The sequence below is a fragment of the Patiria miniata genome, unplaced genomic scaffold (assembly GCF_015706575.1).
Source record: "Patiria miniata isolate m_02_andy unplaced genomic scaffold, ASM1570657v1 HiC_scaffold_7, whole genome shotgun sequence".
Lineage (NCBI taxonomy): Eukaryota > Metazoa > Echinodermata > Asteroidea > Valvatida > Asterinidae > Patiria > Patiria miniata.
In genome coordinates, this window is record NW_024037074.1 from 40,836,753 (window position 1) to 40,864,709 (window position 27,957).

Genomic DNA, 27,957 nt, shown 5'->3' on the forward strand with positions numbered 1-27,957 from the left:
GACCACTCACAAATAATATAAAATCTAAAAGAAAAAGTTGAAAAATATTGAATTAAAAAGGACAACCAATGAGGGAACTCGCAAAAAAATTAACAAGGGAACCAGAATCTGAAGGACAAAACGCGGACTATTTATTAGTAATTAAAGTAGCAAATTGTCAAGAAAAAGTTCAATGGCGTCGGCAGATAAATCATACACAAACTTGTGGGAAACATAATGCACAGCTACACTCCTTGCTGCCGGTATGGAAACTAATTGGTCTTATTAAAATGAAGCATGGTCCATGGAATGGGGCAGAATAACGGGTGAAAATGTGCATACATGTAACTGTGGGGTTGGTCGGCCAATCATTAAAGGGCAATGAACTATCACTTGGCAAAGGACAATGTAATAGGAACGGATTGGCCTAAATTATACTACTGGGGTATTTGCTTTCTCCATGCTTTATCTATGGTTTCAAGAACACACACTTTTAGTGTGTGTTCAAACCTGTGGGAGAGCCAGCTTTACCAACCGTTATGGTAATAAGGTGCATGGAACATAGGGCATGGTACCAAAAATGTAACAGGTGTCCCATGGCTGTTCATGTAGGATGGTTAAGAAACGGATAGTTGTTTATTCTGCCTGACTTAGGTATTCCGTTACGTAACAAATTGTGTACGGTCACTGCCTCCTGCACACTGAAGTACATATACTGCTATAGTAGTACATACTCAGTGGGCCTACAAAACTCTACATTTATTATGAAAACTAAGGGAACTGTGAGGGAATGAGAATTTAATTTTCGGAGAATTTTAAGAAACAATTTTCTATATTCTTGTACAAAATGCTCGCATTTATATTTCAGTCCCTTAAATACATGTACACGCAAAAGAACAGAAAATTTACTAAATGTTCATCTATTTTTTATGTCTTACTTTTTATTGAATTAGAATAATTATATTCATTACGGAAATGATATTATGCAAAGTGTCTACAAGCCCCGCATGTAAGTTTAGTCCCAATGGAACACATGAGCAATGTCTTTAGAAATAAAATAAATGATGCAGTTTTGTTTTGTCTTATCGATCGTTTTTGTACCTTTCAGGCAAACAACAGCAACAAAAAAGCTTTAAAAAAATGTTTTACAAAATAGAACAATGAATGACAGCACTTAAAAAACTAGAACGGCGAAGCCGCCATGGCTCGCTGTCCAAGGCAGGAAGGGAGGCTGAAGGTAGGGTTGGGGATGGGCATGATGGAAGGGGATCAGGATTCTTGTTGATGTGCCTAGGTGTAGGGGTCAGTTTTTAAATGTCAACATAAAAAGTTAACAGATTACCTAATAAATACATATGTATATAGGTTAGCCGTCACTGTATTATGGGGGAGTTTTCCATTGTTAGGGTAATTAGGACCCAGTTGTGGATTTTTGCAGCCCCAACAGTGTCTTCTGGTCCCCATGCATACTTGTATTACCATGGGAAAACTCTTGTGTAGTCGCCACAAATGCATAACAAGAATGGGTATACATGTACATGTAGACACAGCACCATCACCACCTCCCCCAAACCTTACCCCATCCCAAAACCTTACCCCATCCCCAACCCGCCCCTCCCCCTCCCCACCCAACCCCCTACCCACACCCATTCCATCCTCCCCTAACCATCCCCACCCTATCACCTACACATCCCAACCCCACCCAAACTCCAATCCCTATCTCCTTCCCCCTCCACTGACCCGTACCCTCCCCTACCCCAACCCCCTACACCCACCTACCCTATCTTCCCTTATCTGTCCTTACCCACCCTACACATCCCCATCCCAATCCTTACTTGAATTCCAATATCCCGCCCACCCCATTCCCCCACCCATACATCCCCACCTGACCCCATGCAACCCCTACTCTGATCCCTATATACTGCCCCCTCCCCATATCCAACCCTTACAACAACCCATCCCTACCCATCCCTACACATCCCCAACCCAACCCCTACTCCGATCCTATATCCCGCCCCCTGCCCAACCTCCTCCTAACCCAACCCCTACATCCATGACCATCCTCTCCCTACCTGTCTCCCCCTACCTGTCTCTCCCTACCTGTTGCCACCCCACCCCTACAAATCCCCACCCCACCCAATCCCAGTATTCCGAACCCTCTCCCCACCCCAACCCAACCCGCCCCACCCATCCTAGCTCCCCTACTCATCCTACTCACACAAACCCTAACTCCAACCCTATCCCCCAACCCACCCCACCCTCCCCTACCCCATCCCTACTCCAAACCCATAAACTAAAAGATCAAACCAGAAGCTCATGCACATCCCCAAAATGCATAGTGTACATGTACATGTTATACCGGTATACACACACGTACATGTTATACCAGTATACATGTACATGTAACAATTAAAAACTTTGACATTGCCTGGCTTGAATTAAAATTCCTCAATAAAATCATAACATTTACTGCAATGATATGAACCTAACTGAAGTTATAAAGATGATACATGACAACTGCATTTATTTTTTTCCCCCAAGTTAACTAGAACCAAAAACTTCAACATTTTTATCTGAACGCGGCTGGCCGGCCGGACGGCCAGACGGACGGACGGACGGACGGACGGCCGGACGGGCGCCCGGACAGACGGACGGAAATTGGTATTACATAGGCTCGCATCTGCTTCGCAGCTCGCCAAAAATCAATTGCAACTGTCAAATTTAAACTTTCCAACCAAGGTTAGAAAATACTTTTGTGCTGTTAAGACTGTCCAAAGAAAATATCCCAAACATATCTCGGGGCCTTTAGCCTCACTGTCATTGTAAATATCTTTACTTGGAAAAACGTTAAAATCAGCTTGCGCTGTAATGGCTTGGTTATCCGCCAGTACACTGGTCAGATCAAACTCAGATTGAGCTGGGTCGTATGCCACAGCTTCCTGACTGATGCTAGTAGCTCGTCTACAAACTCCTCGTCGTATTGAGCCGAGACCTCAAACTGGGGTGGACAACCAGCGGAGTTGCTGGGGCCGGCGTGCTTCGCACGGCCGGATAAGTCACGGGAATGAACTGCTGATGCCAACATTTTTGTTGCATGGCATTAACAGAAGTCAATAACTTCTGGATACCGTCGGCATTGGCCTGTAACCGAGCATCGATGTCCCGGCGAGAACTAGGCTTACCTTGGCCTGGTTGGAGTGATTTAATGTCGTCTTCGGACGAGTCAGTATTCATTATTGCAATGCACAAAGGGCTGAACAGTTCAGCTCTGTCCGCTATACGAAGAAAATATGCTGGCTCCTTTCAGCCGGGGTTTATTTACCCATGCTACACTACCTCATTTGAATTACTATAGATTCTTATGTAATAGAATTCCCAGGTATCCCCCCCCCCTATTTTTCCCCCAGGACAATGTACAGTGAACGGTACATTGTGTTCCTCCCTCTTTTTGTAAAACCCGGATGCCGGAATCAATCGGACTCAATACCACAGTGCGAAGAAGTTCTGGTCCATTGGCGCTCTTTCAGTTTCTGGAATTTCTGCTGAATGGTGCGGGATTTCATATAAAAGTATCACGGCCAGCAACCCGGATATTCATTTAGGTTGGTTTTTGTTCAACCCGGATTTTGCGACTTCAATTTAGACAAATAGTCATTTTGTCAGTGTTTGTCAGTGTTTTCGATACTATTTCGTGCGCTGCCAACACTTAAGTACAATCGGAGATCACCTTTCTTACGCACAAACTACACCATCATGATAAGGTCCGAAGCAAAACAAGGAGACGACGGGGGCCTTGGTGTCGAGTCGACCCTTAGCGGCAAGCCAACGAGCCAGCTGCAGTCTCCCGGGGCATCTTCCGATGTCGCGCCATCGGAGATTCTCACGGCGGAACAGAAAGAGGAATTTGCCGGGCATGACTTCTGCTTCGATAACATCGTGTTCGAGGGCGGAGGCAACAAGGGATTGGCGGCAATCGGGGCCATTCGGGTCAGTACAGTATAGTTTTAGTGTTATAAATGCAAAATAGTTTTTAAAAAATACATAAAAAACGAGTAAAATTCAGTATCCTCACACCATTATTTTTCACCATATTTTAACTCGTTCATGGCTTGTTTTTGCAAATACCTGTGTTGTGCACAACTCCTGAGCTCGTCAACAATCATGGTGAAACTATAACATTCTTAAAATTTCTGTAATGAAAATTGTGAACAGTGATAACCTTATCACTCAAAACCTCGTGGCTTGTTATATCATCAAACATTATAATAGGCTTTTTTTTTCGTGCTCTTTTAATGTTGTGCTCTTTCGATTTCAATTGAACTGAATGTTTGTAAATTCACTGGGTTATTTTTTTACCGTACGTAAGACTTATAACTTGTACGTACGACTTGTGACCCGTACGTACGCCTTGCAAATTACAACCCGTATACGTACGATGTATATAGGCGTGCGGACGAGAAAAGTTCGTGTTTTATCACTCGGGCTTTCGTGAGTTATACGACTATTTCATGACTATTTCATTACTTACTCGACGGCTGTTTCCTGTATTGTATACACAGATTGACTCAAGTAGCGAAAGCAGGTTTACGCAGTGTCCATATTTTAGCCCTGTAGCCTTATTTTAGGCATTTCTAATTGCCTTGTTTCTAACCAGTTGTTTACAATCACTCATTTAGAATTATATATTATTATTATTATTCCAGTCAGCCCATTTCACATGCTATTTTCTAAACATATATACGTCCACAAAACAAATAGCTTATTCGTCCTCTGTATACCCATTTATTTTATTGCTAAATGGAAATGATCATCCAGCCGGAAATTATATATGACAAAATTGTCAATATTTAACTTAGAAACATACTTTTAATAACATTTGTGACATGAATACACAATAGTAAGCATCAACTGTTGCATGGACAAACTTCTTTCGCTGGGGTTCGTCTTTAAACTGAAGTTCAATGCTCTCAGTTATGGTGGTGAAAGTAAAAGATGGATTTTCAGGTTAGTATACTCTCTGCGCCACCACCATGACATAAAATAGTAAACACGCTTTCCGTACGTTCATTTGTGTTTACTTGACGTGCCCTTGGTGGTCTTTCACGCAATTAAGGGGGAAAATTCCCAGCGGCATTTTGTTCCCCCATTTCCCCCCCCCCCCCCCATTTCCCCCCCAGGACAATATACAGTGAATAGGTACATTGTGTTCCTCCCTCTTTTTGTAAAACCCGGACGAATCAATCGGACTCAATACCACAGTGCGAAGAAGTTCTGGTCCATTGGCGCTCTTTCAGTTTCTGGAATTTCTGCTGAATGGTGCGGGATTTCATATAAAAGTATCACGGCCAGCAACCCGGATATTCATTTACGTTGGTTTTTGTTCAACCCGGATTTTGCGACCTTTTCTGGTCCGTTGGTGCCCTTTCAGTTTCTGGAATTTCTGCCAAAAAGTGCAGAATTTCATATAACCATGAATATCTCCATGATATAACACAGTATATATTGTGCCCATCAACCAGGATATTTATTGTGTTTACAATGTGTTCAACCCGGATTTCTCGACTTCATTTGAGATAACTCGTCGTTTTCGCGTGTCAGTAGTTGTTCAGTGCCCTTTCGTGTGCGTGCTGCCAAAACTGAAATACTAATACAGTATCATTTATATATTTGATAACGATTAATTCATTATTTATTGAGTAATCTTTCGCCTAACGCGTTACTTCTAATAATAGTTTGGTGCGAAGCGAGGAAGGCTATGACTTATACATGTATAATTATAATGTTTTGTCTGAAAGAAGTGATAAACTGGTATGCAATTACCCACACTATAGGACACGCCTGTATTTTAAATATTCATATCACAAGTTCCATTGGCTGACGGCTGCGAACGGGACGTACATGCTACACACTATGCGTTGCTCGTGTTCTTGGACTATTTATAAATGAAAACGTGTTTGCTAGCATTTATTTACTGACTTTATTTACTATATTTGCTAACAAAAACAGTGCATGTTCATTCTATTTAAATAATTATAGTTTGCCAAAACAATTTATAAATATTTATGTTGCAAAAACAGTTATTTGTAAATAATGACATAGTGTCGACAAATTATTTCTAAGTAATTATGCCGCAAAAAAATATTTGAAAATAATGAGATAACGTTAGAATTGTATTTGTAAATAAAACGTTTGTAAATAATGACATTACGTTAACAAATTATTTATAAATAATTATGTTGCAAAAACATATTTGAAAATAATGAGATTATTCGATTAACGTATTTGTAAATAATGCAGGGAAATAAATATATTTATGTATAACGCCAACTGCCAAACAATTCGTCGCAGAGCTGACAAACCGACGAATAAGCGAAAACCTTGTTTCGAGTAATTCGCGTTTGAAGTTGGACGTTTTTCTGGGCGCCGTATTTTACCCTTAATGTTTTGATAAAAAGCCTTTTAGTGTGTATTCTGAATAAAATAGGAAACTAAGTATCTATCAGGTCACTTATTTAATCAGAGAAGTTGTACGATATGATTTTATTTGATCGTAAACGTATTCGTCAGTTTGTCAAATTACATTAATCTCCAATAGCCGGTTGTTCTTCACACTGTTTGTATGCTATTCGTCGGTTTCTCGGATCGCGCGTGCACGCGCGCGCAATCCAACAAACTGACGAATAACCTTTGTTGGTACTTTGAACGCACACCTTACATTAGCTGGTTACCAGCGAATTGCTTGTAGCTATTCGTCAGTTTGTCGGATCGCGCGCGCACGCGCGCGCCAATCCGACAAACTGGCGAATAACATTCGATGGTACTTTGAGCGCACACCTTACATAAGCTGGTTACCAGCGAAATTCCGTTTTCGTCACTATGTCAAATTATGGATTTGTTTTTGTGAGTGATTCGCCACAAGGGGGGCTCTGAATCTCAAAATCCAGACAAAAATTCAGAATTTCGGCATAAATACTTGAAAGAGCAACCTTCATAAACCCTAAAAATAACAAAATCTCGAAATCGCCAAAATGGTCGATTCGCCGGTATGTCAGCTCTGCGACGAATTATTAAGGGAATAATTGTGTGTTCGGGAGGTATTATAACACTCTGTTTAAGACCGGTGGGAGTCTGGATGGGCCATAATTACCCGAGACGAAGCCGAGGGTAATTATCGCCCATCCAGACTCAAACCGGTCTTAAAGAGAATGTGAAATACCGACCGAACACGCATTTATTACCATTCCGGCATAAACACCTTTTCGGTCAAAAAATCAAAACAAGTCAAAAACTTGACATTGCTAACTATTTTGCTCAACAATTTTACTTCATGTTGTATCAAACACCCCTTTGACTATAATATGGCATGTCCCTCTACAATTCCTTACCTTTAAGGAGATTGACGCGCGCGTCGCGCGTACTGCCCGACGTCGCGCAGAATGCACCTGGGCGTTGCGTTGTGAATTTAGGACTATAAAATACTGACTGACTGGTTGCATTGCGCATGTCTATGTGAGTATTATGAACGTTCAACCAATCAAACGGTAAGAGGCACTGGATTTTTAGGATAGGAGTCCAAATTTCATGTGACACTGGAAAAGTGTTTAAGACCAGCTAGCCATGTCTTTATCAACCTCGTCCCCAGTGCTTACTTTATTTCCAACCTCGTTTCCAATAGTAAGCCCTGGATAGGAAACTTTCTTCCTGTATCCTGATTCCATACCGCAATTGACTAATGAATTTTTATCGTGTACTTGGTGTTATTATTCACAATGTGTAGTACGTGTTTTCGCGATCATTCTTCCACGCCTTCTCGAAAATACTAATTTTCTTTCCAATTTGTTCATATTATTATGAAATATGATATTGCATGTTGTCTCGATTGAAGATCGTAACATTTTAATTTTAAAAAAATCGTGTTTTCGTAACTCACGCCGTGCTCGCGCTAGCTGCGACGAATTGACTCTGTTTTTACCCCAGACACCGCACACAAAAACAAACGCTGACAAAACGCATATCCAGGCACCAGACTGTTCCTCATTTGCATACGTATTCAAAAATCTTGCACATGCAAACGATCCAATACCAGGGTGAGAGAGCAGGTAGTGATGGGCGCGTACTGCTCGACACCCTGGGGACGAGGTTGTGTCTTTATCATCCGTTTAAGAGCAGCCACGTGACGGGCTCTCGACCAATAGGAATGCGTAAACTGTCTTAGGTATTTATGAATTATATATAATTGTCCGAAAAGAAATGCAAATTATGTTATATGTAAATAAATAAGCAAAAAAATGAAAATATAATGAATATAAACAATTCTGCTTAATAATTTATCTTCGCATGGCGCCTCATTACTTAAGACGGACATCACACCGCGATACACTCACATCGCGCTGGTCATGGACGGACATCGCGCGGCCGTTCCAGCCAGACGGAATTGTGGAGTGATAGCATTGTGTTCCCATTATCCCTTTTTCTAAGGATTCCCTTCTGGGGTGATGTTTTTCTATTGTGAAAAAAGTGGGGTGATGTGCCCTGAAAGGAACATCACCCCACAAGGGTGGTCTGGTCAGAACACGCATTCTGGAATTTGTATCCTTGTGGAGACATTTCTTTGTTCTCGTGTAGTAAAGTTTTCGAGTGTGAAATTGGAGTTTCAAAATGCTCTTATTTTAACCAGAATTAATTTCCTGGGCTGAAATTTGGACTAAATATCCCTTTTCTAAAACTCTTCCATTTGCGACACATCAACCCACCTTGGAAATTCCTAGTTTTTGAGTAAAATCCATATATCTATTTCGTGAAATTCTTGTGGAGACGTATTCATCTTTAGAAATGTTCTTCTGGAGACGTATACAATCTTTTGTTCCCTATTGTGTTCATGTCTCCGTAAGGTAGTAAATTCCAGCACCGCGATACACACACACCGCGCCGGTTATGGACGGACATCGCGCCGCGATACACACATGGCGCTTGTCATGGACAGACATCGCGCCGCGATACACACACATCGCACCGGTTATGGACGGACATCGCGCCGCGATACACACATGGCGCTTGTCATGGACAGACATCGCGCCGCGATACACACACATCGCACCGGTTATGGACGGACATCGCGCCGCGATACACACATGGCGCTTGTCATGGACAGACATCGCGCCGCGATACACACACATCGCACCGGTTATGGACGGACATCGCGCCGCGATACACACATGGCGCTTGTCATGGACAGACATCGCGCCGCGATACACACACATCGCACCGGTTATGGACGGACATCGCGCCGCGATACACACATGGCGCTTGTCATGGACAGACATCGCGCCGCGATACACACACATCGCACCGGTTATGGACGGACATCGCGCCGCGATACACACATGGCGCTTGTCATGGACAGACATCGCGCCGCGATACACACACACCGCGCCGGTTAAGGATGGACATCACGCCGCCAGACACACACACACACCGCTCCAATTAAGGATAATTAGTGGCCTGAATGGTGCACCATACAAACTACACAATCATGGTAAGCTCCGGAGCAAATCAGTACTCGTCAGTTCCAAGGTGTCTAGTCGAACCTTTTCTCGATCCAATGGAATCTTGTGCACTTCTCACCCATAAGAGTGCTTTATTTGCAATCGTTCACAATCATGTTGACTCAGCTCATCAGAGAGACATGTTCCTTCCTTTGTCAACATTTGTTATTGCAAGGTAAGATACTGTTTTTGGAGTCTGAGTTGCCGATATAAAAGTACATCGTGCTACCTTTGACAGATGTGGGTACTTCTCTCTTGATGTGGATGTGATCGTTGCCACCTGTGACCAAAAAAGGTCCACATTATTTTAGAACTCTTCACCTTGGTCTCCTATCACATCATGATCCTTTGACCAAGAGGAGATCTACCCGATGTTCCCAATACCTATGTTCCCCAAAATCCTTAGGGTTAGGGTGGGTTAGGATTAGATGGTTAGGGTTAGGACACATAGGTATTGAGGAACATAGGTGTGCACCCGACCAAGCATAAAGAATCCTCTCCTCTTTGTATGTCACTGGCCTCAATACATAATATCTCCTCTGCCTCGTACTTGATGTACCTTGGGCCTGTGCTACTGCTCTTACCTCTGGGAGAAACACGACAGGGTCCAAGGAAGGGTTCTTAGTAGTAGTTTGGAAGAGAGATATAGAGGCAGCAACATATAATACCTTAACTCCCAGAAGGCACTGCTACTTTTTGCCGGAACCAAGTCCAGCCAACTTTTGACGAGTGGGGTTCCAATTTCAATGTTCTTGTCACTTAAGTGGTTCTCTGTTTCGTTCTCTGATACGTCTGTAGTGAAAGAAATCTTGACTGACAATGCTGCTTGCCTGGCTGGGTATTTCATAATACATCATCGACTCTTTTTGTTGTTTGTTCAGGAACTCTTTGCAGGCGTGGCCCTGGCTAACTCTGTCCTTGATTTGGCTTCCCTGGCCAGTGCAGTACTTCTCTGGCTCTTCGTAGGCAAGCCTCTGCTCCAACATGGCTGGATTCTGGCAAGCATTATGTTGTGCATCGATTTGGGTACGATGACCTTCATGACTTTGTAGACAGTGCCATCTTGAACAGTGATTTCATCTCTGAAATCGAACTATTCATGGATGCGAATTGGCGTTTCGAATCGGTGCCATCCGCTAAGCACTAAATTCTACAGCACTTTTGGATAAGCTTGTGTGACCTTCGTGATCTGCAACTGCGTGCTATCCTTAATGTAAATGTATCTGGGCTGATTGATGTCTTCAGTCTCATTTAAATTAAAGAGTCGTTCTTCTTGCCTCAGCTTGAACATCTTGAGCATCTTGACTTTTGTCGGTGCCCTCCAGGGATGCTCTGTCAGCATGTCTTGCTTGCTTCCTGACATGTATTGTACATGCAAATTGTATTTCTGTATCCTAAGAAGCTTGCGTTGTAGCCTTTGAGGTGCTGAATATCGGCACCTATGGCTTGTGGTCACTGGTTGGTGTTCACGGTGATCAGCTCTGTTCCATGTAGATACCGATCAAATATTTCGCACAAGAATACTTTGGCTCGGCACTCTTTCTATATGCATAGTTCTCTGCATAAGTGAGGGACCGGGATGCAAATATACGACTGGTTGCCCATTCTGAACGAGAGTTCAGAAACGACTCTTCTTGTTGTGGCCACTATGTGAAGACTGCAGTTTGCTCAGTCAGCTTTCGGAATGCCTCACTCACATCTGCAAGTCTTGGTAAGTATGTCGATAGGTAGTTGCCACATCGTAGCAGACGCTGGACTGTCTTCTTCGTGTCTGGCCGCTTCAGGTTTTGTATTGCTTCTACCTTTCGTGGATCTGGACGAATGTCATTGGCAGTCAAGACTTGGCCCATGTATGTCACTTCATTCAGTCGCAGTCTGACCTTTCTCCATCTGCGCAAACATTGCATGCTGTTGTTATGAAATGTTGTTAAATGTTAGCGTTAAATAGATAATGTGTTCGTAAAGTACAATTGAGACCATGCACTTCATTTTCAATCGCATTCATTTCAAGAAGAAACGATAATTTGGTGTTATAGAGATCTGGGAAGTGTTACTGTGTAATTTCAATGCAGCACAGGATTAAGGAGGAATTTACATCCAACTATCCGGGAACTGAACGAAATGAAATAATCTTCCGGTTTATTTGGCAATAAAGCTTTTCAGCCGGTGATTTTTAATCTCAATATTGAAGATATTTTTGAAACCAAAAACCTTGTATGCTAACTTTTGGTATGATCTTACCGGCTGAAATATGTTGCTGGATGAAAAAGTATTTTGAGGCAACTGTGACTTTGTCTGCAGGACACTGTGGCCCTTTCAAGTTTTATGAAAGTACTTACTCATTCTGAAACTGGTGACAATTGTCTTCATTATTTCAGCTAGATTTAAGGATCAACTTAAATACCTTGACGATTTGGACTCCGTTACATGTTCGAAATGCGAACCTGTGATTGAAGTCATAAATTTTCCGAAATTCTATTTAGTTTGCCTGAATATTTTGAACACTAGTATTTAAATAACAAAAACCTGCAGTCCGCATTGAGGGCACTCCAGTCTCTGCAAGGCCTGCTGAAGTAAAAGTTTGTACTCGGTTATGTGTAGCATATTATGCAAATAATAATCCTCTGACAGATTTTAGTTGAAAATGTGTCCCCAGTGTTCAATGGAAAAGTTATAGATTCTGGGATTTTTATAGCATACGGATATAATACAGTTGTTCAAAAAATAAATTTTCTTCTTAAATCACAGGTCCTTGAGGAGCTTGGCATATGGGGAAACATCAAACGTTTTGCTGGGGCTAGTGCCGGCTCAATGATTGCTTCACTGGCGTCTGTGGGATATAACTCGCATGATATCGAGACATTCCTGAGAGGAGATATTCAGAAAGTCTTCCTCGGTGAGTAGGCGGAACGTATTGGGCGGGGGGGGGGGGGCGAGGAGATGGAATTGGAGTAGAAGGGGGGGGGGATATTTGTGGTCATCTTTGAGAGGGCAGTGGATACGTGCAAATGTGGGCTAAAGAATGGTAGTCTGTGTTTTGATTCCAGATGCCAGATTTGGCAAACTCAGCCTTCTTCCTAACATGCTGACGAAATACGGCATGTATCCGGGCGAGAAGATCGCTGATTGGTTCGGTGAGCGAGTCAAAGAGAAGATGGGCAATCCAGACCTCACTTTTAAGCAGGTGAGTGCAACACAGTAATGAGAAAGGGGAGACCCTGTCAAACTCGTTGGCTGAGTAACCAGACGTCTTCACTGTTAAGCAGCAAAGGGCCATAATTGGACGCCCTTAGATAAGTTACACCACTGGTTGACAGGTGTTTGAGATAAACAATGCAGTGGGCTATTAGGGTATGTTAATTGGGGAGTAAGTAGAATTCAATGGATGGAGATTATCCCTATATTTGTCTTGTTATTTCCCACAATTTGGCGAAATCGTTTCCCCCGAAGTTTCCAAAAAAATCCTGCAATTGCGTTTTTAAAACGGAAAACACTATTATTGCTTTAGAATTGCATTTAGGCTATATGATGACAATAAGAAAAGCCATCTCAAAGTATGGAGCAGGAAATTTGAGGAGGAACTTGAACAACTTTAATGTGAATAATACCCTGGGAGTATACTGTATATCAAATGTACCTCAATGAATTCTGAACAGATCTCGAGGTAACAGATCTTTTTTTGTCACCCAACCAGTTGTACCAGCAAACGAAGAGGGAGCTTTGTATTACCGTGACCAACCTAAACAATATGGACAGCACGTATTGCCATGTCAAAACCACTCCCGATATGCCTATCAGACAAGCAGTTCGGATGTCCGGCTGTATTCCAGGTATAGAGAAGGCAGGCCTGTACTCAGTTGTCTTGGCTTAAGTATAGTCCAACTATACATGTACATTGTAATTCTTTAATATCAAGTTAAAATAGTGTTGTTTTGTAGGCCTACACGATGCCTGCATGCAATAAAGAACACTATAACAGTGTGGTTCAGTCTTTGAAATAAAGTATGTCAAAGTATATTTACGCAAAGGTTCGTGCATGAGCATTGTCAATGTTTACGGTCAGTGATAAAACAATATATATTCTTTTCGACTTCTCGTGTTCAAATGAAGGATGTAGCGTTTACACGTTTAAACGTTTAAACGATAAATATACTAAACCCGTTCACCACTGGGGCAGGCAGCAGCCTTTGTGAAGTGGCTAAACGTTTAAGCGTTTAAACGGTGCTCGATATAGATTTGTTAAACGTTTACACAATTAATCGTAAAGTCCCATCCTTAGAATTGACAAAGTTTTTTTTCAAAACTTTGATATTTCTGTAGAATTCCTGCAGGTCCATTTTTCATTACATAAGTTCGGCAATAAACAAAAACGGAATTGCGAAACATTTCGATATCGATAAATGGAATATGACCTGTCCTTATATACGTCTAGCCTTCCCTTTTAATAATAATAAAAATAACAATATTTTATTCGGCAAATTGACATAGGCCTATATACACACATTTACAATAAATACACAAAATTTGATATTAAAACAAAAGGATATACAAATCACCGCGACTGTCATCTTTGTTCTTATCTTTGTTCTTATCTTCATCAAAGGGTATGCATAATTATTTTTATCATTAATGAGGCATTACCTCAGTGGCATAGGCCTATATCCGGATCATGATCGAGATTGCCCCTGGAAGACTTCGTCAATTTTCTTTGACTTTCATTTTCCATTTAATGGTTTTTGTAACTGGAGAAACATCTAAGGTCGCATTTTTCATTTGACGAGAGTTAATGTTACCCCGCAAGGAATTCTAAAACACCACTTCATTTGCGTTCAAACCATACCTTCAAGATGTGCGCTTTGGGCGTGGAGCAAACAGTTTAATATATGCTTGTCTTTCTCAACAGGTGTATTTTGTCCCGTGAAAGTGGTAAACGGTGATAAACACGACTACTACGTAGATGGAGGAGTCCTCTGCAACTATCCAATACATTGCTATGACGGTAATGCTCACTTCTTTACTCGTTTAATACACGAGGCGTCCGCATCCAAAAATTCACGAAACCTCAAACCCCATGTGCTATTCTCGCCTAAAACTTATAAATATTACATTGTGTACTCATTATTTCATTCACTAAAGTCATTAAAATGGTCTAGACATTTCGTAACTGACTAAAACATTGCAAGTAGTGAAATGCAACGAAGGTCTATTTTAAAGGAATTGTAGCCTGAATTTTGACCCAAGGAACGTTAACAGGACTTCGGTATGGTTGTCGGAAAGCCTTACTGTTACATTTTCAGTAGTTGGAAAATGGCGTGGTTAATCATCATTAATTGTGTGGCGAGGAAATGTGCCACTAGGACTTGCATTATCAATTTAGGGCATAACACCTATTCATAATCATAGAAACATATACTGTTGCATTTTCACGTGTTTCATTGTTCTGTTTCAGGCTGGTTTTTGTCCATGAAAAATGAAGATTCCTTTATTCAACGTCTTGGCCTACACGTGGATGAGCTTTCAAAACTGTGGGATCCCAACAAACGCTTCTATCCAAAGAACGAGAAAACATTGGGGGTCCTACTTGTAAGCAAATTTTCGCCATTAAAAAAATAAAAAACATAATCGCCATTTATTCATTGCATGTTACTTTAAGCCCCTGTCACACTGTCACGATGTAGCCTCCCGATCACGATAAGACAGTGCTGAGACGCAAGACTCGACAACATCGTGAAACTCGGAACGACATCTGAACTTTATCGAAGCGTCTTCTTGAGCGCCGTTTCGGCATCCTACATACAGGTCGTGTGTGGTCGGCAGTGGAGCAACGATTAGTTTCAACAGTTGAAACATATCGTGATTTTCGGCAAAAATATCCAAAAAGGATCAGAGTCTGTTCTCTGTCTGTACTCAAACGGTTGTGTCGCAACGAAGTCGTAACGAAGCCGTAACGACTTCGCAATAGTATTTGCGAGATCGGCTGTGGTCGTACATGGTCGGCCACATTTTTTAGCCGGCTTTGTAGCGACCAGTTCGACGTGAAATTTCGAAGATGACGTCACTCCGTCGTTTCAGCATCGGTTCTCGGTCTGTGTGTCGGTATTCAATCGGTTTTGTCGGTACTCTGTCGGTACTTCGTCGGTTATATCATAACGAGATCGATACTCAATCGTGAAAAAAAAATCAATTGAAGGGATCCAATTCGTAGCGAAGTCGTAATATTCGGTTTGAGGTCGTTTCGGAGTCGAAGTATTCGGGATGACATCGCAGCACATTCTGATCATGGTCTGCAGACTAGAGCTCAGAAGACGAAATTTGAATTTGTCGCCACATTTCCTACGTTTATGGTACGATTTTTAAATCTCATGGTCTTGGCGGGGTCTTGGTCTTTGGTCTTGGATGTATGACAGGGGCTTAAGTCCCTTCGGTGCATTTGGGTCCACGATCGCTCACTGACCTTTTTGCTTAATAATGTATAGGCCTACTCAGTGTTTTCCCGAGTGATGGTGAGAAAAAAAATTAAAAACAACTCGGGTGGGGCTCGAACCCACGATCTCTTGCTTACTGGTGCCGACGTCGTACCACTCAACTACCGATCTTGTCGGGGTTGACACGCTGGTTCGAATCTGATATAGCAGCGGGTTTCGGAATCATGCCATTTCATTGTTAATGAAGTAGCAATGTAGAAGTTAACTAACGGTATCAAGTCACAATATATTTTTATGGCCACCTTGACTATTATTACTCGATTTACTTCCATGTTTGTTTGATCTCTAGTATGGCGGTGATGCGAGGGAGATTATGAAAGACGAACTGGAGCACCGTTTTGAGGAGCATATCAAATCGACTGAAAAGCTGGACGTCCCTTCAAACACCAAACTGGCCAAGTATAATAAAGTCCCGTTTCAGTTTTGTAAAGTAACGATATCATAGCATCATAACTAAACTCTGTCTCGTCGTAGAAGAAACATAAATACATATTCTAAAATAGCTTCTGTAATTGCCCTTACGCGATGGAAAAAGAAATGCACATAAAATATGAGCAATTGTAGTTGATCTTTGTAGAATGCCTAGTTTCCAAAGTGTTATTCTAACTTCAGGTTTACTTCGTGTACCTCAAATTGTCGTGACTTAGAATCGGTGTGGCGAAAATCTACCTTCATCTGGGATCAATGTTTGGTTTCCCATCAGATCACGGTCTCAAGGTGGTTGAGTTTTTAGAGTCTTTCATTTGAATGTATGAATTCATAGTTCATAGTTCCCGCAGCTTTCTTATGAATCAACACCATTATACCAAAAATCCGAGGTTTCAAAAAGCCCAATAGCCTAAACCAAACATTTCCCTGGCATCAATCATACTATTCCTTGGAATTCGGATATAATTTGATTTCTGATTCAATTTTTTTCACCCAATTCCTGCGTCATGAAGGCATACTTTCGCTGTAACGTGTGTTTTGTGGCCAATTACACAATAGTATTATTACTGGCGGGATGCCGCGCTTTGCGCGGCACCTGCTAGTTTGGTGGACCCATATGCTAAATGTTTACTTTGACCTCAATTTGCATGTTGACCCTAAATGGGAGTAGTAATTAGCGTTGGTGAAGCAATTTTGCCATAATTTTCATAATCAACGTTATGTTTTGCGTGATAGAGATACCTCTTGGAGTGTTTTCATACAGATAACGTAATTTTCAACTATTCTGAAAGTCTGAAAGAAGCAAATGTGCAAAAAAGCAAAACAAAAAATAAATCTTTTTTCACGTGCCAACCGTGACTTCAGAGCACAATGACATCGGAGCATATTCTATATCATTTAAAGACCTGTAATAACTAAAACATCACATTTTGTGCTTGCTTACACGCTTTAAGACGGACGGACAGACATCAAACAGATAGACATCAGTCGGACAGACAGCGTAGATATTTAAATATAAAATCTTTAAACTCGAATTAATCTGTTGAATTAAACACAATTCTTGAGAAACCGTATACGTAGTCTCATAAACAAACTTCACCAAAAGAAGTTAGTGCTTTGTGTTTTCAAATTTTCTCATTCCAAGATAAACAGATAATCATTTTTCAAATGGACAAATAAAAGTATAACACTTATTATCGTACGGTATACAGAAAGCGGAGAGCTAGAGAGTTGGCGCAGAAAACAGAGGAAAAGCATACAGCGCTTTTGACATCGTTTTCCAAGTTTCTCAAGGTGCTTAATGAGAGTGATATCGACCACAGCAAGCCTATCAGTCAGCAGGAATTCGAGATGGCCATAAACAAGGTATGGCATTCAACACGAAAGAGAATGTATTTATTTATTTATTTGGGATTTGGGTGGGTATTGTCAGCCGTTTGTCCCTCCTTATCAACACTACATACTGCATAAAAAATAGCATAGGAATATAGCATGCATAACTTCTGATAGCATATTTGATTGCATATTCAGGGAAAGAATCTTTAATCTAGATTGATTTTTCATTCCCCAAAAATCTCGCACTCGCCCCAAAACATTTGAGAGTTTTATTATCCAAGGCATTGTTTAGTTTCATTCACCAAGAGGTTAAAATGTACCCCAGAAAATTAAATTCAGAGAAAAGTCGAAAGTTTTCGACACTTAAAATGAAGTATGTTCGGACTATTATTGCGCAGCTGTCGACTATTATCGGGAAATAGAGCTGCACCAATGGGTACAAATAAGTGTAATGAGTCCAAGTTTGGGGAAAATGGTGTTCTGGTAAGCGGACTCGGAAGTGATTTTCAAACAGTTGGAAGGAAATGAAATTGTAATGAAGGAATTCGGCCGCAGATATTTGGAGGATTTCTTCTTGCCCTCTCCGGAATAAAAAAATGAGTTCGTATCGATGTCATGTGGTGATCAGTCCAATATAATAGTTTCTAAACGCATGTTATTTTTTTTAACGAGAACATTATTGTTCACTGCTCTCCTTCACAGCCAAACTCGGAGTTTACAACTGAAGACAAGAAGCAGCTATTTGGAGATGACTTCAGTGACGCCAAGGCATTTTTCAAACAGCTGGACACCAACGGAGATGGCGAAGTAAGAATATGACCCCTTTTCAAAGTTCACTTATTACGCGTGCAAAGGTAATTTTTTTCTATCGGAAACTATACACAAATGATGATAACCACATAGGTTGGATGGCCGATCGTGGTCCGGTTTACGGACATTATTTTAAGTGAAAGTGTCTACTTAATTGAAGACAAATATATCATCTTTATTGATCCCAAAAGTAACCTGCCGAATTATTATTTAAAATGCTTAATCGAACCATGGGCGTCGCGAGGGGATGGGGAGCAAAGGGGTGCTTGCCCCCCTCCCCGCCCCCCCCCCCCCCCCGGAAAAGCAAAGGCCAAAATGGGAGAAAAAAATAATAAACAAAAGAAAGAAAATTGAAAAGAGGAGCGAAGTTGTATTTCTGTTAATTTAATGGGGTGGGGGAATATCACTGCCCACCCTCGAAAAATGATGAATTGTGGGGGAATGTGCTTTGCCACTCTAGAAAACAATCCTGGCGACGCCCATGACTCGGACTAAAGATCGTTCTGCATGCACTAAACACCCCGTGAAAATATTAGCTATCATTTAAGAGAAATGAAGGTGATTTCGAACGACACGTCTTGGCTGAATTTTTGAAATAATGCGTGCTATGAACGAAATCGTGTTTCGTGATCAAAAGTCTGCGCATGTTTTTTTGTTTTGTTTTGGGGGTTTTTTTGTCACTGTTTTCTCGAGAAGTGTCATAGCCACTGAGCTAAAACTTCGGTTCAGAATTCGTCTATGGATTTCGAGTAGTGTTTTTATTGCAAATGAACAAAATGCATGAAAAGCAAATGATCCTGTTTGCCTTTAATGTAAAAGTTATATTTAGCTTCAAATTTGTTTTCTTTCGAAGTTAACTTTACGAGAGCTGATGGCGTTCGGAGAAAGTAAAGGCTTGGAGATTATGGAACTTTTCCGGGGTTTCAGCCGGCAGAAAATCACCGGTCTATCGAGCTACTTCAGCACCATTTTGGACAGCTTGCTGCTTAATATGAAGAGAGTCTTCGTTCAGGTAATCCTTGATTCCATAAGGAACATGATCTACAGTTATAATAAATGAAATTCTAGAAGATTATTTTTTTTAAAGTCTTTCCGCTGCGTTCATATTCTCTGTTTTTTGTGTAGTGGTATATTTGCTAGGTTTAAATGTAGCACTACCGTCAGAAATTAGTACGAACACTGGTCTCTACTTTGGTGACTTGGTTTCATGTGGTGTTTTTCTTCTTGGGCAACATTGCATTTTCAATGCGATCTACGATAAGCTAGTTAACGAAAGCCATCTCGTTGCCTGTACAGGGCTCTGACGTGTATCGTACGATCGGCATTAACACCGGTTACCTGGATACTCTGGACTTCAAGATGGAGGGCAAGGACCATAATTACATGGTTCAGGTAATGTTATTGTTAATTTAAATATTTCTTTGAATCTTTGGAAAGAAATGTTGTTTGTGTTATGTACATGGAACTTCACGCATCACAATATAAAGTGATGATTTTCATTTATATTTCATTGCTTTTGGGTATCAACTGGCTGAACGAGTCAGGCTGAATCGTTTGGCCTATTGAATTTCTTTCAAAATTTACATTTAAGAAAGTTCCAGTAGTTTTTTTCCACGTGCTGCAGGCTGACCCATCTGATCCGCTCTGTTTCAAGAGGAATGTGTATTCCTACCTTCAGTTTTCCCGAGTACTCTTTTTTTAATTTCTCTTGTGGCCCTGTCCCTTGAGTGGCTTTTAAGGCCTTGTTAAGGGCGAATACATGTAAAATAGAAGTGTGGATGGCACTGAAGTATAACCCCCTCACCCACAGATTCTGTTAGCAACTATATATACGCAAAGCAACCAAAGTTTACATTTTCTGACCAACCAGAGCTACGCAGCATCTTCTCGTTACTAGGGCCTTATGCAAGAGTTGGCCATTTTTGTCGAGTTCCCTGGATGTATTTCATAAATTATCAACTGTTGAATGGGATGGCGCCAGTCTATTTATGCAGCCATATTTTACTGTCATTTTCTTTAAATCTGGCTTTAAACATTAGGGAATGTTTAATTACAGAATGTTTAAGTACGCGCTAAATATAACCGGTCAGCGTCGTTTATGTATTCCTCACGGCCAGGGGTCAGTGAAGGAATGCGCACGCGCCCATGGACTCGAGGCTGTAGCATTGGAACCGTTGGAACCGGGAGTAGTACAGTGTCGTGTTTAGCCAATGCGTACTAGTACACAAATATTGACTGCTTTATCTCGTGGTATAGTAAAACTATAGCCTCCTTCGGTGATACATGAAGCATTCTATTTTTCCCGAGGCGAAGCAGAGGGAAAATATAATGCTCCATGGATCACCGAGGGAGGCTAGTTTTACTACACCACGAGATAAAGCAGTCAATATTTGTTTTATAGCACCTCCCCCAAAGATTCTGCTTGATTTGAAGCGATAACTGATCAATTTAATCTAAATATAATTAATATGTACTTCAATTTGAATACGAAAATAGGTGAAAGTTTACTTGCACTTTTCCAAACTAACCGTGCACGAAATGTTTGCACCCAGATAGCGCTTATATTAGGACCAATACGTGCAACGCACACGCCCGTATTTATCATTTGCACACAATACCGGTTCTCATCGCATAGTGCTTTGGTTGCCACGGGTATAATATATGTAGGCCCTACTTGCTATTTCTTGCCGTGCACAGCGAGATAGCCAAAAATAACGAATGCCTTGTGACTTGCTCTCGGCCAATCAAGATACAGAATCTGTGGGTGAGGTGCTATAATCATAGTTATAACACACCTCTTGCTTGTTCTTTATCCTGGTTGGCTGAAACGCGGTCACGTGTGATTCACTAATATAGGCTAGTGTAGAAACTTGCGTCAGCGTGAACTACAGACGCGCGTCGAGACATCGCGCGCACGTAATTTCCAGATTATAGTGCCTGATCCGGCACTATACTCAAAATTTGTGACTGGTAACAGCGCCCTCTGACAAAACTCAAACTCAAAAATTTAATCTAGGGAAACTTAAAGCGTTCCATTAATTGTTGAATTGCTTACAGTTGAATTGCTTATGAGTTAATTGTTGAATTAAAACAGTTCAATAATAAAATCCTCCAAGTTTTTTTTTTCTTGTTTTATATTTTGGACAGAGGTGAGTTTTAAAACACATATGGAGTGGCATAATTCGGTCCCTAATGCACGTCTATGCCCCCTCAGGCCTGTGAGTGACCAGAAGAGGATCCTATTTCCCTCGGACTTCGAACGCAATGCCGTTTACGCGCAAAATGCGCTGTGCATCGGTACCCTGGTTGTGGTCTACATGTGGATTGGGTTTTCAGTCCCTATACCTGATTCCGTGGGTTTTCCCCAAAATATTCTTCTGGGGTTTTCCTCCCGCCTCTAAAACTGTAATTTCTTCTCATCGTCTTTTCTCTACAGGTTTCTCCAGGCTTGCGAGCTACAGTGCCTGAATCCTTGGTTTCATTACCAGAAATAAATTTAAATATATTAATCGTTTTCTTCGTTTCGTACAAATAAAAAGGAGTAAATGCTTCAGATTTTAAATATTTACTGGTCATTTTTCGAGGCTGGTTGGGCCAACCTTGAAATTATGAAGCAAATCCTAATTCTGTGCAACAGAATACTGCATTTATTAATGTTAATCGCGAAAAATTAATATCAAAGTACAAATAATACCATACTTCGTATGAATTAAAGATGGAATTTGCTTGTACTGCAAATTTTTAAGCATTTACTCGCATCTGTATTAATAAAAATTAAGCAAACGCTTTTACTGAAAACCACTTGCTAAACCTTAGCTTACACTATAAGCGTTTACTTCGTTTCATATGAATAAAAAGGAGAAAATGCTTCAGATTTAAAAAGTTTACCTGTCATAATTATATCAAGGCTTTTTGGAGCTACCTTGAAAATATAAAAGCGAATAATTCTGCGCAAAAATTATTGTTTTTACTAATTTTAATCGCGAAAAACTAATATATTAAGTTCATAAAGTATAATACCATAGTTCACATGAATAAAAAATGACCTTTGCTGTTACTACCAGATTTTAAAGCATTTACTCGCATCTGTTGAAAAATAAGCAAACGCATTTACTGAAAACCAAATGCTCTTCCATTGGCCTGCACAATGTAAAGGTTTACAGGTATATAATTTTGCAGGACTACAATGATTGTATTAACCGAAACGGAAAGCGGTACACCAACATGTGTGCGCAGCGCGCACATACTTGCCATACGCATTTATAGCTTCGCGTGCGTTGAGCTAGGTCACGTGCTGGAGAACAATGCTTCGAGTGGTGTAGTCAAACTGGCCTCCTCGGGCCAAGTTCGCGCAAGGACTATAGTTGACCAATGGTTAACTAACGCTTGCCCGAACTCTGTCTAGTCGACGGTGGTTGACTACGCTAGTCGACTATTTGGAACCAGCCTACTGGGGTTGGTTGCATCGCTAGTAACCAACAGCCGCGCGCATTCATAACGCTAGCAGAGAGCCAGGATCCAGAAGTTTTGCGATGACATTTTGACCAGCGTTTGACTAGAGACGTTCGCACGTTGCTATCAGTGCGCAGGCGTAAGGTGCGTCACAAATCAACCACTAGTCGACTAATGGTCCTTGCCCGAACTTGGCCCCCCGGTTGATACGTGGAACATTCCATTTTCCCTCGGCTTCGCCAAGGAAAAAAAGAATGCTCCTTATAACTCCATTTATCACCTCGGGCTAGGTTTACTATACCACTCGAAGCAGGTTAATATTAGTACAATACACGGAGTCAAAAAAAGCGAAACCCAAATGTCGGGACTATGGTTTTGGTGAAGTTCTACATGTAGCACTGTCAAAATCTAGGATAAGAAAGCCCAATTCATAAGCTTTCTTTTGGTACAAGAATAATTCAAATCACTCACGTACTTTTCAAGTTACGGAATTTTAAACACAGCCACCGTTTTAAAGTTCTGTCCACGGATCACGAAAAAGGTGTGCGTTCTTTCAGCAAAACAAGAACAATTCACACATATCCCTCTGTGATTTGTTTTCGTTTTTCTAAAAGAACACTTACTTTCTTGTTATCCGTGGACAAAACTTTAAAATGGTGGTTGTGTTAAAAATTCCGTAACTTGAAAAGTACATAGGTGATTTGAATGATTTTTGTACTAAAAAAAAGCTTATGAATTTGGCTTTCATATCCTAAATTTTTAAAGTGCTATATGCAGAACTTCACTAAACCAATGGTCCCGACATTTAGGTTTCGTGTTTTTTTTACTCACCCTGTACAGAACATTTCTGTCGGTATATTTAGTGTTGATTGGGTCGTCGATATTGTGTTGTATAGTACCCAAGTTATGCCTCTTTTTTAAATTGGCTCAGACATCTAGTATTTTAATGTTTTGTTCCATCTTTCCCCTTCTCAGCAAGGGAAGCTTGGCTGCATAGCTTTCCTCCGTGGACGCATTGCTAAGCCAACGTGGGTGCGCAGGACATGAACAGCACGGCAGAAAACCATGGTGAATTGGAATGAGAGATTATTACAGTACAAGTTTGACTTTAGGGAGCTATCTTATGAAGCAAGGGCGATGACACTTATCATTGAGTCTATGAAACGCGGGTGAATTTGATCTTGTACAGGTGCTCCTTTATAAAGACCCAATCAAAACTTCAATTTTACGGAAAATATCTTGGTTTTTAAGGACTCAAAAGTGTGATTTCTTTTACATTCAGGTACAGTTTACCATGTAATTCTTTTCAAAGTTATATATTCTGCCTTAATTCAACCCTAGAGTGTTCAAGTAAAATAATTCGTATTACGGTCACGATTTATTGACAGTAAAATGTGTTTTCTAAAGCACTTAGGGATCAACAATGTTGGGATTCTTGGATTTTTTTTCTTTCTTTATAATTTTTTATACATCTTGAAATGTAATATTAATTTCTCCTCTGATGAAACTTGTCTTGTTTACGGACGTTTTACAAGAAATATTCAGAGTAAGATATAAAGGTAAATTGAATACTGTGTATCGACTTATTCGGGGCGTGTAGTACTGCCAGGTAGCATTTCTGTACTGTTTTGATATACTATTAACATTTCATAACGTTTCACTTTTTCTTTTAAAAATAATGAAGTTTAACAACTTTAGAAGTATATTGTTTAAACGTATGAATAAAAACTATTCCAAGAGGCAGGAATACCATTTTATGTAATCTGTATACAGTGGCTTTTAACAAAACGTTATTTTACCAACTAGAAACTAGATGACAATATTTTTTTCTACAGAATGTGTTAAGTCTTTCGTTGGCTTAAGCTGTGTTTACATTGGACTTTCACCTCTGATGAAACTTGTCTCGTTTACAGACGTTTTACAAGAAATATTCACAGTAAGATATAAAGTTAAATTGAATACTGTGTACCGAGCTTATTCGGGGGCGGGTAGTTGGATTTCTGGTATTAATCATATTAAAATTATATCAATATAATTATGCTTTTGAGGGTTTCTTTTAAATTACACGAATAATATTACCAAATTTGGTGTTTTCCTCTTTGCAGACGTCTTTTATATGTTAACACCTTAAAGTTGTTATTTTTGTTTTACAATCACTTAGGAAGATGTTTACCATCCAAATCCCTATAGCGAACCATTTGTGTCCGTAAACTGGGCAGGATAAAGGGCGGAGTATTTTCTAATTACGTTTTGGTTGTTTTGTATAAATTTACTTGTATGGTAACAGATGTCATTTTACTTGATGGGTTTATTTTCTAGTTCTCTTGTCGTAGTTTCAAAAACCAGGCATGATGGTTTTCTTATTTTAATAGGAGTTGCTTTTGTTCTCCTTTTATTTCCTATTATTTCGTCAACATTCAGCATTCTGTTATGTAGACCTTACACTTTTGCTGGTCAGCGGGACGATTTTTCCTATATCATGCCTGACAATCAATCTTAGCCCAAACGAACAACAGAATCACGACACATACTGTGTATGAAAAGCACAGCATTTTAAATCCTGTGAAATCTCCGCTTTTAATATCATACCATTGAATTTTTGATGAAGTATTCAAGTAGTACTGCCAGGTAGCATTTCTGTACTGTTTTGATACTATTCTAATACCAACATTTCATAACGTTTCACTTTTTCTTTTAAAAATAGTGAAGTTTAACAACTTTAGAAGTATATTGTTTAAACGTATGAATAAAAACTATTCCAAGAGGCAGGAATACCATTTTATGTAATCTGTATAGAGTGGCTTTTCACAAAACGTTATTTTACCAACTAGAAACTAGAAGACAATATTTTTTTCTACAGAATGTGTTAACTTTTCGTTGGCTTAAGCTGTGTTTACATTGGACATTTCAGGGGCGGATCCAGGAATTTTTGAGGTTTTTTTCGTAATTAAGGCACAGGGGTATATTAATATGCCAGTATAATTGTTTTTGGGTGTCAGAGCAGGGGGTGTAGCATTAATTTTAAGAACTTCTATGGACAATTTTTTGACAGAACTTGGGGGGGTTGACCTCCAAACACCCCCCCCCCCCCTGGATCCGCGCCTGAATTTTTTGTAAACTTCGGAGACTAATGTCAACCTAACATTAAGTCCATTGCATGCAGCAGCTGGTAAACCTCCCAAAAATGTCAACTGTCAACCGTTGATTGTAAGTTTTACGCTTTTTGGCGGTAATTAAGTTTCACATGGCCAACTGGAAGAATTACATTGTTATAGTACGGCAGATAGGTGATGGGATTGTGCCTTTGTAATGTGCCTTTGTAAGCAATGTGGTGCTGCCCTCGCTTGGCTATGTATTTTGACATGTAGCTATTGTTGTTTGGAATTCAGCAGTTGCTGCCCTGCCTCGAGTCAAGCATGTTGTAGGCCCCCCCCCCTACTTTTTGTTGGGTTAAAATTTCGCTTTTGTTTATGGTGAGTTGCCTCGTCTTTAAATTTTCCTCTTTATTTCCATGAACTAAGGAGTTGCAATAGTGTATTTTGTAGACAGTTTTGAGGTATATTTTTGAAGATTTTGTTGTATTTTGGACGGATATTCTTTTGGGCTGTGTGGTAGGGCCTGGGTGTGTCGGCGTGACATGGTGGCCATTTTAGCCCAGTCTTATTTTTTTGAATCTTGACTAAGTTTGGGTCAAAAGGCAGTTCTGAAGTAGCTTAAGGATGTTTTGCAACTCCTTGACATGGGATTTAGGGGGATTGAAAATGGATGGCTGATATTTTCACAGGTTTTGCTGGCGAGAACTAGTCCGGTTAATTTTTGACAATTATATTGTGAGTGCATGTACATGTCATTGCATGTACATCACGGTACATGAACATAGCCTACCTGGCTATTAATTTTAAGAGTTTTTCCTAAATATTTCTTTTTTGGCTATTGTGGAATTTGTCATTTTGTTTGTGCATTCCGCATAAGCCAACATTTTTGGTTTATGCAAATTTGGGCGTGGCTTGGAATTTCGCTCAGATCTTTTGTTAAATGGGGATTAATCCCATTCTAATTGGTTCTTGCCAGCAGCTGGGTGTTGACATGTGTAGACGAGTCAAATGTTGCATTATTTTGTTTCTGTAACTAGTATTTTCTGGTCTGGGTGGTCGCACACCTTCATTAAGTGTGTAAGTTTCTCTAAAAATTAAGAAACAAGGAGTTTCACTCTTTTAATTTGGGATCTCATATAATTTAACTGATTGAAACACATTATTTTTTTATTATGAAAGCGAGTTGCTAAACTGAAGAAATGAATTTATTTTTGTGACCCAATGCGTATTTAGAAACTAATTAATACAAAATAATAAAAAGGGAGCTTCCATCAAAGATTTTTCAACTTGTATTTTCTTTGCTTAAGTTTGTAAGTTTTCTGGAATCGTTAAGAGGATTATAGTCGCCACCCTCCCCCTCGGCACGCTACAATACAAGCATGGCATTTGGCACACAGTCAGAGTATGTCATGAGAAAGATATGTGGCTATATAGCAATCGCAGATTTGTCCTTTGAAGAAATATTGGTAGAATAATAAGCAATGGCAGCCATATTGAACAGTTTCAACATTGCTTGTTATCTTACCTATATTTGTTCAAAGGACAAATCTGTGATGGCCCTATATGTGATTGCCATATAGCCAAATATCTTTCTTATGACATACTCTGAGTGTGTGCCAAATTTCATGCTTGTATCATCAAAGGCACAATTCCCCCAAATATCTCCGCTGCATGCCCAACTACTGCTTGCACATCGCTGAAGAATGTACTTAACAGTGAAGTTAACGTAACAATTAAAATATCAAATATAATTGCATATACATGTACACCAAAATAAATCAAAAGTCTGGTCTGTGTTGCACCAATGAAAAAAACCTTTAATTTCAG

General features: G+C 40.3%; 1 protein-coding gene across 2 annotated transcripts; it reads left to right on the forward strand.

Moving 5' to 3' along the window:
* Positions 1-3,444: 3,444 nt before the first annotated feature.
* LOC119744872 lies at positions 3,445-27,399 on the forward strand. 2 transcript variants are annotated; one of them, XM_038221057.1, is made up of 12 exons: positions 3,446-3,966; positions 12,273-12,420; positions 12,572-12,708; positions 13,219-13,354; positions 14,428-14,523; positions 14,974-15,107; positions 16,299-16,408; positions 17,650-17,803; positions 18,476-18,580; positions 19,437-19,595; positions 19,880-19,975; positions 24,011-27,399. In XM_038221057.1, the coding sequence occupies exons 1-12, from the start codon at positions 3,733-3,735 to the stop codon at positions 24,080-24,082; spliced, it is 1,581 nt and encodes a 526-aa protein (XP_038076985.1). In that variant the 5' UTR covers positions 3,446-3,732; the 3' UTR covers positions 24,083-27,399. The 2 variants fall into 2 exon arrangements, with proteins under 2 accessions (XP_038076986.1, XP_038076985.1); XM_038221058.1 differs by lacking the exons at positions 13,219-13,354; positions 14,428-14,523; positions 14,974-15,107 and having other exon boundaries at positions 3,445-3,966.
* Positions 27,400-27,957: the final 558 nt, after the last annotated feature.